Source organism: Balaenoptera borealis (assembly GCF_965194805.1).
Source record: "Balaenoptera borealis genome assembly, chromosome: 4".
Classification (NCBI taxonomy): domain Eukaryota; kingdom Metazoa; phylum Chordata; class Mammalia; order Artiodactyla; family Balaenopteridae; genus Balaenoptera; species Balaenoptera borealis.
Window position 1 is genome coordinate 61482839 of NC_138861.1, and position 13334 is coordinate 61496172.

Here is a 13334-nt window from a genome sequence, read left to right on the forward strand (position 1 = left end):
TAGGCGGCTGGTGTCCGGAAGGAGGATGACCGCGTCGCTACGACCTGGAGGTTACAGGGGTTCCCTCCGGGGAGACCCGGCGGGGAGAGCAGGGAAGGTAGAGCAGGAGGTGAATTTCCTAAAGCCCAGGACCGACCCTTAGACCCTCCCCCTTCCTATAATTAACTCAAAGCCGGTCCCGCCAGTCGAGGCCGGTGGCTCCCCTGGACCGCCACCTCCCGTCGCCCACGTCGCGGAGAAGGAGAAGATCCCGGGATGGGGGTGTCGAGCCCGGGCCACTCGAGCCCCCTCGCGCGGCTTCAAAGCCTGACCCTGCCTGGGGCCGACCACGGTCGCCGTCCTCCCCACTCCTCCCCGCTCCTCCCGCGCCGGCAGCGCCCGCCCCGGCCGTCCCGGCTGGCGCGGGGGGCGCGGGACCGGGCCCCGCGTGACGTGGGCGCCGCGGCGGGAGGGGCCGCCCGGGGGGCTCCGGCCGCCTTATTAGCGCCCCGCGGGTCGCCGGCAGCGAGCATACGGCCGCTTCGCGAGCAACAGGAGCCGGCGAGCGGCCCACTCCTCCCACCTCCTCCGCCTGCCTCCTCCTCCTCCCCTCCGGCTCCTCCCGCCCCCACCTCTGTGCGAGCGGCGGAATCGCCCTCTCCCTGCCTCTTTCTCCCGCTCCCGCTCGCTCGTCTCTCTCGCTAATACTTCCCCCTGCTGTGCTCCAGGGGACCCAAGCATTCTCAGCGCTAACCTTAGGGACCCATGGTGCTCGAAAAGCCTAGAAAAAGCCGCTTCGGGTAGAGATAGTTGGAAGCCCCTCGTCCCTTCCCCCTCTCCCGGCGCAGCCCATGCCCGGCTCGCAGCACCTTCTCGCTCCTGCACACTCTGTTTGGGAGGACGGGGTGAGAAGGTGAAGTGGAAAGAACTGCAGAGCAGAGGGGGCCAGTCTCAGAGCTCAGATTTCATTTTCATTGAAGCAAAGCACGGAAGATCAGTTTTTTTCTGTTTGTTTGTTTTTGTTTTTGTTTTAATTCTGCATTTTTTTGTTCTTTTTTCTTTTTCTTTTTTCAAGAAACTTATTTTGAGGGGGGGTGGGTTTGCTCTGGGCATTTGCTTTGCCCAGTAGTTGAAAAGTGAACTCGACTCGTGATGGTTCTCCTGTCACTTTGGTTGATAGCAGCCGCTCTGGTAGAGGTTAGGACTTCAGCTGATGGACAAGTAAGTGGAAAATAATAACAATAAAAAACTCAAACCCAACCTTTTCCCGAAAAAGTTCCTCCCCTCTTTTCCCCTCCTCTCTCTCCTCCTCCCCCCTCCCACCCTTCCCTGTTATCTGGTACATTCACGGACGGTGTTTCGAGGGCTGGGCGCAGCGTGCGGGGCTTTCTGGGGTGGGGGGTTGAATGGCACGGGAGGTTAGGACTCCCACTTCGGGAGCCCAGGCTTGTCACACCTAGGACTTCACTTTTGCGGCATTCGGAACAATTCCTGGTGACAAAGTGCAGCCAATTCGCATCCTCGCCGGGCCATCTGGGTTTCCTCTTTCCGGAGGGCGGTCTGGGCGCTTGAATGAAGTTCTGGACGCTGGGTCCGGGATCCCAGTGCTCTGGTTGCAGCAGCCGGAGTCGGGTTCGCGGGACTTTCTCTCCTGCTCACTGACTCACAGCTTTTTCGGGCAGCCGGAGGCGGGGGTTTCAGGAAGTCCTTGGGCCGGACAGGGAGCGATCCAGTAGACACGTGTCCTGGGAGGACCGCGGCAGGGCCGGGGTTTGACAGTTGGGGAGGGGGGCCCGGGGACGTTTCCTGCCCTGCGTTTTCCTGGGCAGAGGCTGGAGGCGCCGGCCGCTTTTCTCCCCTCCCCCTCTGCACAACTCCTCCTCCTTTTAAAGCGAAGTTGAGTGCAGCTCTGTTTCTTTTCGACCCAGCCCCCGCCCTTTGGAGACTCAAGGTGAAGCCCGATGCTCTCGGAAGAGTCCTTGACAAGGCTCAGCGGGATGAGCCGAGACGTTTGTAGTAAATCACATCAGCACAGGGCCGGTGGGACTTTGGGTACAGAATTTCTCTGTGAGTTTTTGTAGCGTCTCGGGTCTGCCTGGTCTGACCATAGGGTGAAAAGTAGAGAATTGTCTGGTGGATTCCTGACCTCAAATCTGATACATCAGGATTTAGACTTCTTTTTGCACGTGTAAATTCAGAGACTTTCTTTTCTACTCCTGACCCAGTACCCGGAGTTTTCAGAAGAGAATATCGAGTGTCAGTATTAATTTTTTGCTGGCTTCATAAATGTTAAATTAAAATTAAAACGAGCAAACGACACCCTGTCCCAAATTATTATTGAATTGGCTCATGCTCCTGTCACAGAACCTCCTACAAACTGAGGTGCAGCCTTTAGGCACCAATCCCGGTCTCCAGCATCTCCTGATTAGCCAGCTCCTGAAAAGCATTAATGGTAGAAATAAAACGCATGAGGTGATAAGATGAAACCCAGTAACTGTTTCTTTTTCTTACTTTTCCCCCTCCTTTCCAGGCTGGTAATGAAGAAATGGTGCAAATAGGTAAGCCTTGTTCTCAGATGTCACTCTTATCTTAGTAGAAAGTAGGGAATGAAGTAAGCGAAGCAAAATATTGTTTCTGAAATTTCTCCCATTGATGGTTAAAGAAACAATTGGTAGTCCAGTAACAGTTCTATTCTTCTCTTCCTCTTTCCGGAGGAGGGTGTCACTTTCCTCAGGCTGAGTTGTAGTGATGTAAAAATTCTCCTGCAGTTGGACTTTTCAGGCGTCGATTTATTAACTGTCTTTGGACAAGCCACTGGTAGGTACTGGGAGGGTGATGGAGGGACTGGAAGAAGATATGGAGATAAATTAAATCAACTTTTGTAGCATTAAGAGGAGCAAATCTGTTTAGAAGAGAAACAAAGTGTAAGAATGCTACAAAGAAGAGAAAAATGAAGCACAGATGATGGAAAGTTTTCTCTTAAAATTTTTCCAGCTTTGAATAATCCCTCTGATGGCTTTTCTTATGCCATCTGCTTTGAAATCGTTATCTACTCATGTGTAAGATACTGTTAGGCCTTTTGCAGATAACATCTAAAACCTCGGTATTGCCTGACGGTATGGGAATTATTCCCATTTTATGGGTGAGGACACTGAGGCTCAGGGAGTGTGACTTGTAACGTGTCCTCCAAAGTCCATGGTCTTTTTTGAAGCTGTTTATAATAATGTATTTGTTCTGAATGCAGAAACTGAAAGTCGTCTGTCAAGAAGCCAGGCTCCATTCAGTCTTTTCATACACATTTAACTTGGGTTACTTTAAAAGATAATTTTCCTTTTGGCAGAGTGTTAGTCTCTGTAAATTGTGTATTTGTCAGGTGATATGGTAAAGTCATCGTTTAGGTGAAAAGATTTTGTTACTGCAGAAGTAGTTACAAATCGTTGCCCGTGTGCTGTGTGCCAGGCACAGTGCTAATTGCTTTATGTGCCTTATGTCATCTATTTCTCACAACTGCACTAGGGGGAAGGGACACATTGTGCCTATTTTAGATTTGAAGGAAATGAAGCTTGAGAGGTTATACAGTAACCTGCTGTAGTGCATAGTGGAGAGCTCAGGGAATTCCATACTTGTAAACTAATGGAGGGACCCCAAGATCCAGGCCCAGAGTATCTGTTTGTAGCCATATGACATGGTGTGTCAGAATGCTCCCTTCTTACTCAGTGCTTAGCATTGTTGGAACTCCTCCACAAGCTTAGACCTCCACAGGAAGAGCAGGACAGACAGGAGGAAAGTGAGAACTGCATTGAAAATACAATGTCTATGAAGAGACATTTGTCATTTGTAGTTGATAGCATTCAGCCATCAACATCTATCTTTTTAAAGAAGGATTTTTCTTTTTCACCAGACTTCAAACAAGTAGGAAAAGAAAGCTGTCTTACTTTTTATTTCTTAAACATTTGATTACTTAAACATCCCAACATTTCAATATGTAAATTAAAAAACTATTTTAAGATTACTCATTCTACAAGGAATAAAATACATTGCTTTGATTAAATTTTCAGATAGACTCAGCATGCTCATATGTAAGAGGCCCTGGGTTAGACTTTGGTCCAGTCCTTTTGCTAATATAAACTACTTTGGTAGTTCTCGTCCTCAGGGAAGAAAGTAGTACAGGTCTGCTTTAATTTGTTAAGAGGGAGATGAGTAACAGCACAGAAGAGAAGAGGGCAGGGCACTCTTAGGTTGTGTTGCTGAAGATTTATTTGCTCCCAAGTTCCTCTGCTTTATGAGATTTCTTTATTTTATTATTATCATTTTCATTTACCATTTCCGAATTGAGTTAAGGGAAGAAATAAAGATGAAAATAGATTTGACTCGCGAGTCTTGTGATAGCAGAAGTGTACCATTTGGCTTTGGGTTATAACCATTTATGTTGTTCTTAAGAGGGATTTAAAAATATATTTTAAAAATTTGATGTGCAGTAATGAGATTCCTTTCCCCTGTCCCCATGCATCAAGGGATTGCTAACCTGGAGTTTTGGTAAATGTACTTTTCTACATATAGTTAAGTAATTTTTTTCCAATAATTGATTCAAAAGTAGTTTTATATAACTGCCTGGAGGTGCTATTTGATCAATGACACAATTAAGAAAAAGTAATAAGGTTTGTAGAATTAATGAATTTATATTTATTGATCTGCAAATTGGCTAGAGAAGATTCCATGTTTCTGAATAATTTGTGAATAATTTAATGTCTCAAGAGGTAAATATAATTTAGTAACAAAACACAAATTGTTAGGAAGCTAAATTTAAAAACTCCTTTCTATTGAGATATAATATCCGTGCAGGGTGGTGCATATAAGTGTACACCTTGCTGATTCTTCACGAAGGGAACACTTCTGGGTATCCAGAACCCGGATCGATAAGAACATTACTAGTGGGGCTTCCCTGGTGGCGCAGTGGTTGAGAGTGTGCCTGCCAATGCAGGGGACACGGGTTCGCGCCCTGGTCTGGGAAGATCCCACATGCCGCAGAGCAACTGGGCCCGTGAGCCACAACTGCTGAGCCTGCGCGTCTGGAGCCTGTGCTCCGCAACAAGAGAGGCCGCCATAGTGAGAGGCCCGCGCACCACGATGAAGAGTGGCCCCCGCTTGCCGCAACTAGAGAAAGCCCTCGCACAGAAACAAAGACCCAACACAGCCATAAATAAATAAATAAACAAATGTGGGGTTTAAAAAAATGTTCTGATATGAAAAGAGTACTTTAAGGGATTTTTGGCTTAAAAAAAAAAAAAGAACATTACTAGTGCTTGTGCCACTTTCCTAGCAGGATTCCCACACAAAAGGTGACTTGTAACAGGATCAATTAATTTTGCCAGTTTTTAATTCTTTTTATAAACAGAAAAACAATACATACTTTTTTAGTATTTGGCTTAGGAAACCAGTAAAAAATATATATCTGATATGCTCCAACCCCCTAGAGTAGAGGGCAGTCTGTGATGGGGGCAGGTTAGAACATATATATATATATATATGACACCCATGAAGTGTGTAGTACAGGATGTGACTTCTTTGCTTTTTTCTCCACCCAGTGGAAAAATGCCCTCTTGGTGTGTGACTCTTGGGAAAATGGGCAAATAGGTTTTGAACTGTCACCTAGTTCTCTGCTCCCTTGTCAATCAGAGAGGAGCTATCTACCTATCTACACCCATATATACATACATACACCCATGCATACATGCATACAGTATATATATACACCCATACATACATATACCCACACATACATACATATACCCACACATATGCACACGTATACATGCACGCATACATACATATAGGTGCATATGTGAATGTGTATGTAATGTGTATATATGTGTAAATGTGTTTCATGAGATTGGTAGAGTACTTCTGTGACATATCAGGGAGCTCTTTCATTTCTGACTCAGAATATGGCCTTGGTAGGATGGCTAGGGTAATTGTGGGTAGCTGGCTGGCTGGCCTGATTGGGTAAGGAGGTTTGCTCTGTGACACATGTGGCTTAGGAAATAATCATAGTTCTGTAGAAATTGGAGAATCTGAAAAAGAGTCCTCTGAGTCCTTTTGTTTCATAAGCCACGCCTTCGAGATTGCTTGAGTGTTATCAGAGGAAAAACCATTGTGAGACTTTGATGTTCAGCTGTCTCCCCTCTCCCACCCCCGCTCTTAGAATTGGGGCATATCCATCTTTCTCTGCCCTATTTCTGTTTCCCAGTTTCAAATTCCATTGCATTTTATTCTTAACCACATAAAGTTGCTAATTTGTCCTCTCAAATATCTGGTTTCCTGAGAAATAATTTTTCACCATTTTCAGGTACTCGTTTGGTTTTCAAGGTGTAGTGTGTCACTGTACCTTCTCCTTGGTATACAGTAAGTGTTTCCACTAGCGTAGCCCTTGAGAGAGCAAAGACTTTGTCTTGATGACTGCTGTATCACCTGTACATAAAACAGAGCTTGGTACCTTGTGGGCTCTCAAATATTTGTTATTCAGTGCATAGATCTAGTAAGCAGGTTATTACCATACTGGGATTTGCCTGTGTTCTGATGCTCCTAAAATGCTCTTGTTCTGTGCCCCTGTCCAGGTTTAATTGGTCCCCAGGAAAATGAGGATGGTGACAATGGCTATACAATTAATTATTCAATGTTATCAAGGCTCCTTGTGACTTCCTGTTTCACTCCACAAAGCCAGGGGCTTAGGCTTATCAGTTTTTTATGCTTTTGTGTTTGTGCTCAATAAGTATTTGTCAAATTGAATAGAATTATGTGCAGGTTTGGAGTGTTCACTAATTTTGCTCTAAAGTCTATTTGGGATAAGTTGCCATGTTGCTGGCATCAGTGGAAATAAAATAAGCTAAGACTGAAATCTGTCAATCCAGTTTGCCAACAGCAATACTAAAAGATGTGGTCTAAAGCAAGTTTAAAGGGATCCCTTGTAAAATTTAGAATTTCAGCCACCTAAGCCATTGTTCTTCCCTGGCACTAAAGATCATACTCTTGACTTTACTGATTTAGCTCCCACCTCTCCATAGAACATCACAATGATTAAAGTTAAATGCTTTAAGCTTCTTAGATGAAGATGTTATTAAATGCAGCATGTTACCTATCACCAGCAACTTACTGCTGTTTAGCTGAACTATTCCTTCCCCATACTTTCACTGTTTTCTTTTTTCATTGTACCAAATAATCATAATATTGCTCAGAAATGTTAAGAAATCTCCAAGGTCATCTCTGTTTCCAGGACGATTATCTTTAAGCATTCTTTGCTTATGGGTAGCCAACCGAGATTACCCTGGAAATCCATTAGGGACAATTCCAAATTGCCTGCTAAAATCATGAGTGGTTTCAATATGAAGAGTTTGATTATACTGCTTGGACTGGATCTATTGACAGGGAAGACTTAAATGGAACCCTACTGCTTCCTCAAAGAGGATTGTTATTACCAGAATTTTGGGAACGCTTTCCTCAGAGTTCCTCTAATAGAGATCAGCTTTTACTTCTAAGCTGTGCTACTTCTATAATAAATTGTTGAGTTAGTCTTTTTTAATTAATCAGTTTTTGTTCTGATTATAGATGCTTTACATGTGCCCTTTGTAGTTATCTTCTATTTCTGTATCCCCCAGATTTTTTTTTTTTTTTAATTTTCTGTACCTCTTAGGGTTGTGATTTTTTTTTTATATTTATTTATTTTTGGCTGTGTTGGGTCTTCGTTTCTGTGGGAGGGCTTTCTCTAGTTGCGGCAAGCGGGGTCCACTCTTCATCACGGTGCGCGGGCCTCTCACTATCGCGGCCTCTCTTGTTGGGGAGCACAGGCTCCAGACGCGCAGGCTCAGCAACTGTGGCTCACGGGCCCAGCCGCTCTGCGGCACGTGGGATCTTCCCAGACCAGGGCTCGAACCCGTGTCCCCTGCATTGGCAGGCAGATTCTCAACCACTGCACCACCAGGGAAGCCCTATCCCCCAGATTTTTGACAATCATCCCAAATATCAAACTTTTGTTATAATTTAGCATATTCTTATTCAGTCTTCTTTTAATACACAGATTATGGGGTTTTTATTGGATACCTGATTTTGTTTGGTTTAATATTTTAGTGTAATTTTCCATATCATTACAAACTCCTCATAAACATCATTTTCATCCCATCATACTAATAAACCTTATTTTATGTAATCATTTCCCTAATGGTATCCATTTTCTCATGATGGTGAACATTGCCACACAGTGTTGTATATAGATTATTGCCCACTTTTCCAATGACTCCTTTAGGAGAGCACCCTAGAAGTTGATTACTGTGTAAAACCAAATTAACATGATACATTTTGACAAATGCATGACTTTTGAAGACGTTTGTAGGACCTGAATTCCTAGTAGCAATATATAGGAAAGTGTTGATTTAAAATATTTTAATTTTAAATTAGGTTTGGTTCTGCTCTTCTTGACATTTGAACATAATTTTTAAATATTTGGTTACGCAATCTCTGAAAGATGCAATGAATTAATCATTTTTCTAGTTACCACGTACCTCAGAGTATGAACCATTGTATTATAAAAATGTTTTGTAATTTTATCAGTACTCTAAGAATATTTGTCCACCTCATAGAACAGATTTTGAGAGTTGTGTATTCTTTAGAATGGAGAGTAAAGTGTGGGAAAAGTTTCCTAGCTTAGGAATCTCTGTTCCCACATGTAATTCATCCATCCTAATTTTCCGAATACATTTACATGACTTTGCTGACTAACTATGAATCCCTAGAAGAGATTTTGTGGTAAAATATCAGTCTCTTGTTTATAAAAATGAGTGCCACAAATTCAGCATGATGAATCTTTATGGAATTTAGAACAAATTGTGAGCAGCGTGAAACAGTCTGTCTTGTTCTTGAAGTGACTGATAAAACAAAAATAGTATTTAGGAAACTTGTAGAAAGTAAAATAGGATTAAACATATGAATCTTCAAATACTTAGATAATAAATCACATTTCCTACAATTTTTCTTCATATTTAGTACATATATTTTTATATGTACTAATGCACACAAACAGAAAGAATCATTGAAATAATTATTCATATGAATTTGTGTTCTCTTTCTTTTATGTGTAAAAACCTCTCTTTTTTACATGTAGAGTCCATTCCTTAATCTAAAAGCTAACCAGTGTATGCATTAGAGGAACTATTAATATTCATTGCCTCTCCTCCATCAAATGGTCAGGGGCACAGACTCTGTTTACTGTGTGGTTTAAAATCCTGACTGCAACACTTTCTAGTCGATGACCTTAACCTCTCAAAGCTTCATTGTCTTGTATGTGACATAGACATACTACTCTTACTTACTTCACAGAGTTTTAAAGCATTCATAAAATGCTGGCACATGGTAAGCAAGCTAGAATAATAGGTATTATTAGTAGTATGTCTTAGTCTTGTGCTTTTAAAATTTATTTATTTTATTATTTTATTTAATTTATTTATTGTTTCTGGCTGCATTGGGTCTTCGTTGCTGTGCGCACAGGCTTTTCTCTGGTTGCGGCGAGTGGAGGCTACTCTTCATTGCGGTGCGTGGGCTTCTCATTGTGGTGGCTTCTCTTGTTGTGGACTATGGGCTCTAGGCGCGCGGGCTTCAGTAGTTGTGGCTCGCGGGCTCTAGAGTGCAGGCTCAGTAGTTGTAGCGCACGGGCTTAGTTGCTCCACGGCATGTGGGATCTTCCTGGACAAGGGCTTGAACCCGTGTCCCCTGCATTGGCAGGGAGATTCTTAACCACTGCGCCACCAGGGAAGCCCAGTCTTGTAATTTTAAAAAACACTTTTACTGAAGGAGAGCTACCTCATTCTAGTCCATACATTTCTGATAGGTCTGCCTGCCACTGTGGCTTTCCAGGCACCTTAATTTAGTGTGTCATGGACTTGTACACTATCCAGCCATTCAGCTCACCATGTGACCGCTCTTTAAGAGTTCTATTTTCATGTATTATCTTCATGTTGGTATCTCAATGTAGTGCTGCTTAATTCATTGGAATATAGCAGTAGAGGGAGGAGTTGAGTAAGGAATAGTGCAGAAAGTTATTCCACACCAACTATATTTTGTGTATACTGGACATAATTCTTTCTTTTCTTTTCACCTTATTTATTGAAATTCCTTCTTTCCATTTCATTGAGAGAATGTTCCTGTATTAATCATGACTCCTTTGGATGCAAATAACAGGAACCTAGTTGACAGTGGTTAAGGAAGACAAAATTGATCAGGTAATCAAAGTCAGGTGTAGCTGGATTTAGGGCTCAAATAATGTCAGGAATCAGTCTCTCTCTCCCTCCTTCCTTACGCTCTCTGTCCCTCCCTCCTCTTTTCCCTCCCACCTTTCTTTCCTCCTTCCCTCCCTTTCTCCCTTCCCTCTTTGTTTCTCTCTTATTTTTCCTCTGGGTTGGCTCTATTTCTCTAGTAGCATAAGATCGTGACTATCCAAGTTGTGGCAAAGCCTGTCACCAGCAACTCTAGGCTCTCATTACCCCACTAGACAGAACACTTCTATTCTGGCTGCTCCAGATAATAGCTCCTGGTAGGGCTTTTACTGGCTACCTGGCTCAAGTCATAAGCTTATTCTCAAACCACGAACTGTGCTCAGTGATTTGGTGCTCTGAATAGCCTGGATTGAGATGTTTCACTCTTGACTGACAGGGACTGAGAGTGGAGTGTGAGATGGTTAACCTGAGGGAAAACTGAGGTTCAGTTAAAGAACAAGGAGGGATGGATGCCGGATGGCACACATGTGCAATAACGTCACAGCTGTCAGGACTTCTGGCACATCAATGGGAACTGTTGGCTGTGTCAGGCAGAGGAATGGATCCCCAAGATGTCTGTGTTTGAATCCCTGGAACCTGTAAATATGTTACATGGCAAAGCGGAATTAAGTCTTCAGATGGAATTAAGGTTACTAATCAGTTGACCTTAAAATAGGGAGATTATCCTGGATTACCTGTTGGAAAGTCCGTATAGATGGAAGGGGGAGGTGAAAGAGACTTGGTTTGATGTTGCTGGCTTTGAAGATGGAAGGAGGGAACCTTGAGCCAGCAAACGCAGGTAGCCTCTGGAAATTGAAAAAGGCAAGGAAACAGATCATTCCTAGTGCTTCCAAAAGAAATGCAGCCTACTGACACCTTGCTTTTAGCCCTGTGCAACCTATTTCAGACTTTTGACCTCCAGAACTGTAGGATAACGTATTCATGTTGTTTTAGGTCGCCAAGTTTGTGGCAATTTGTTACAGCAGCAATAGGATACTAAAACAGCAGCCTAGTGGACTGTCCTAGTTTCTCATACTTTTTGTCAAATCATAAGCCAGACTATTTTAGATTTGGAAAATATAATTACCACAAGTAAAGTTTCAGTGAAAACCTTTAAAGCTACTATCCGCATTTCTTATCTGTCATATTTTCCCCAGCCTTTGGCCCTAGGGACAGATGCTAATTTTCCTGGCTTTAAATTCTAGACTCAATATTAGTCTTCAAAAGTATTATCCATCAAAAAATTGTGAGACATATGAGAAATACTAATTTTTAGAATGTCTAATATTGCTCTTGAGTCTGTAAAATTTCCAATGATGATAAATATAACCAGTAGAAGTGCTTCTTTAAAAACTAAGATTGGAATGTTAAGTGTTTGGCATTTGGGCCTCACTTAAAAAAAATAAATCTCTACTTGTTATCCTGTTATTGATTATTTGATCATTTTAAGATGTAGCAAACAAAGAAAATACTTGGATATTTTTCTTGAAAACAGTTTTCTTAAAAGATCTCCTCTTACCTGATTTCATGTTCTGGAATGCTGAAGAATGTGCTGTTCTTTCCTAAATGACTCTCTTGAACATAAACATTGTGCAATTGCAACAAATATTTATGAAAAAGCCAGATTAAAAAAATGAGAAGAATTTTAAAGTTCACAACTATTTGTTCTTTCTTAATAGTGAGTAAAAGCAAAGCACCTCCCCCCTCCCCCCCCAAATAGCTATGAAAATAGGTTTGCAACTAAAATAAAAGACATCAAAGTGTTTCTCTGCCTTGTGGTGATAGGAGCCTAGAGGAGATGAAGTGAGGAAAAAGGAATTTGGCTGTGTTCAGAATTTCAGCATGTGTCACAATTAATTTTTAATTGCCTTTGAGAGAAGATGTGTCCCCTTCCCCGTCAGCGTTTACGGCTTTGGTGAGCCCTTTGGCATGTGATGTCCTCTTTAACGTCCACTCTTCACCCCACTCACATCTTTCCTGGAGCAGCTGGCTCCTGTCATTTCTGATGAAAGTCATTCTCTTACCCTTGGCTCAGGATTTGGAAATGTTGTTGTTGGAGCTGCTTCTTTAAGCAGATCTTGAAAATGCTTATTTGATTTCATTCTTGTGGCCAGATTGTTGCATACTGAGACTTTATACCTGATAAAGGAAATTGCCTGTGTGACAGCCTCTAGTGTAGAGCAATCAGCCAGTTCTCGGGAGAGATTCCCAGTCCCTGGGTTGGGTAATGGAGCGTGGGTTGTTACAGCCAGTCTAGACTTAAGGCCGTTTGTTGACATGGAGCTTAAGATCCCTTCTAACCACCAGAAACACTAGATTTGTGTGGGACCGGAATGGGGAGAGGCTTGAGGGGTGCTGGGACACGGAAGGAATCTGATATTGACATCCTTCGTGTACAGCTCTAGCTAGATGATGATGGTGATGGTGATAATAACACCAACTAATTTTTCATTTATTGAAATGTTATTAGATGGACTAAGCCCTTTATGTGCCTTATCTCTTCTTCCTATTTTACAGGTAACCTGCCTGAGCCTTAATTTTCATAATTTCAAGCCCATGTGCCAAAGAGCACATGAGGTTGAAACCGGCATTCAAATGCAGTGCGTTTTGACTCCAGACCTTTAGTATTCAACCATCATACCCCGCCCCCTTCTTTGCTTGGAAATTAGAGCCACATTGCATCAATCACAAGTATTCCAATATTCTGTGTGCCTGGGGTAGATTTGGTCTTAATTAGATCAGCTAAAAATTGCTGTGATATATGAGACTTTGTGCTGCAGCCATCTTAGGTCCTAGCAATGTTGATTGTACTACTGAAGACTTGTCTTCTCTTGCCGTTCTAGAGTGTGGTCTTTGTAATGTGCTGGGGACATCTAGTCTCTTCTAGGAAACATTTGTGTAGTGTTCTACAACATACTTAGAAGGATACCAGCCTGCCTGTCCTCAGGTGTGAGCATATGTGGCTGAATGCGTGAAGGAGTATAGATGGTCCCAAAGCCTGGGCTACAGGGTGATGCTGTGAGAGCACTCCTTCCCAAGAGTCCCCACTTCCAAAAA

The 13334-nt window shown here is 42.7% G+C and overlaps 1 protein-coding gene across 5 annotated transcripts in view; it reads left to right on the plus strand.

Moving 5' to 3' along the window:
- Positions 1-420: 420 nt before the first annotated feature.
- ADAMTS3 (ADAM metallopeptidase with thrombospondin type 1 motif 3) overlaps positions 421-13334 on the plus strand; it is a 291386-nt gene continuing 278472 nt past the window's right edge. For 4 of the 5 annotated variants that reach the window (XM_082390069.1, XM_082390073.1, XM_082390072.1 and 1 more), the window contains exons 1-2: positions 421-1200; positions 2510-2537. In XM_082390069.1, the coding sequence (XP_082246195.1) occupies positions 1132-1200; positions 2510-2537 (97 nt within the window). In that variant the 5' untranslated portion in view covers positions 421-1131. Of the gene's footprint in view, positions 1201-1226; positions 2236-2509; positions 2538-13334 lie in introns of those variants that run through there. The other variant, XM_082390071.1, reaches the window with a different exon arrangement.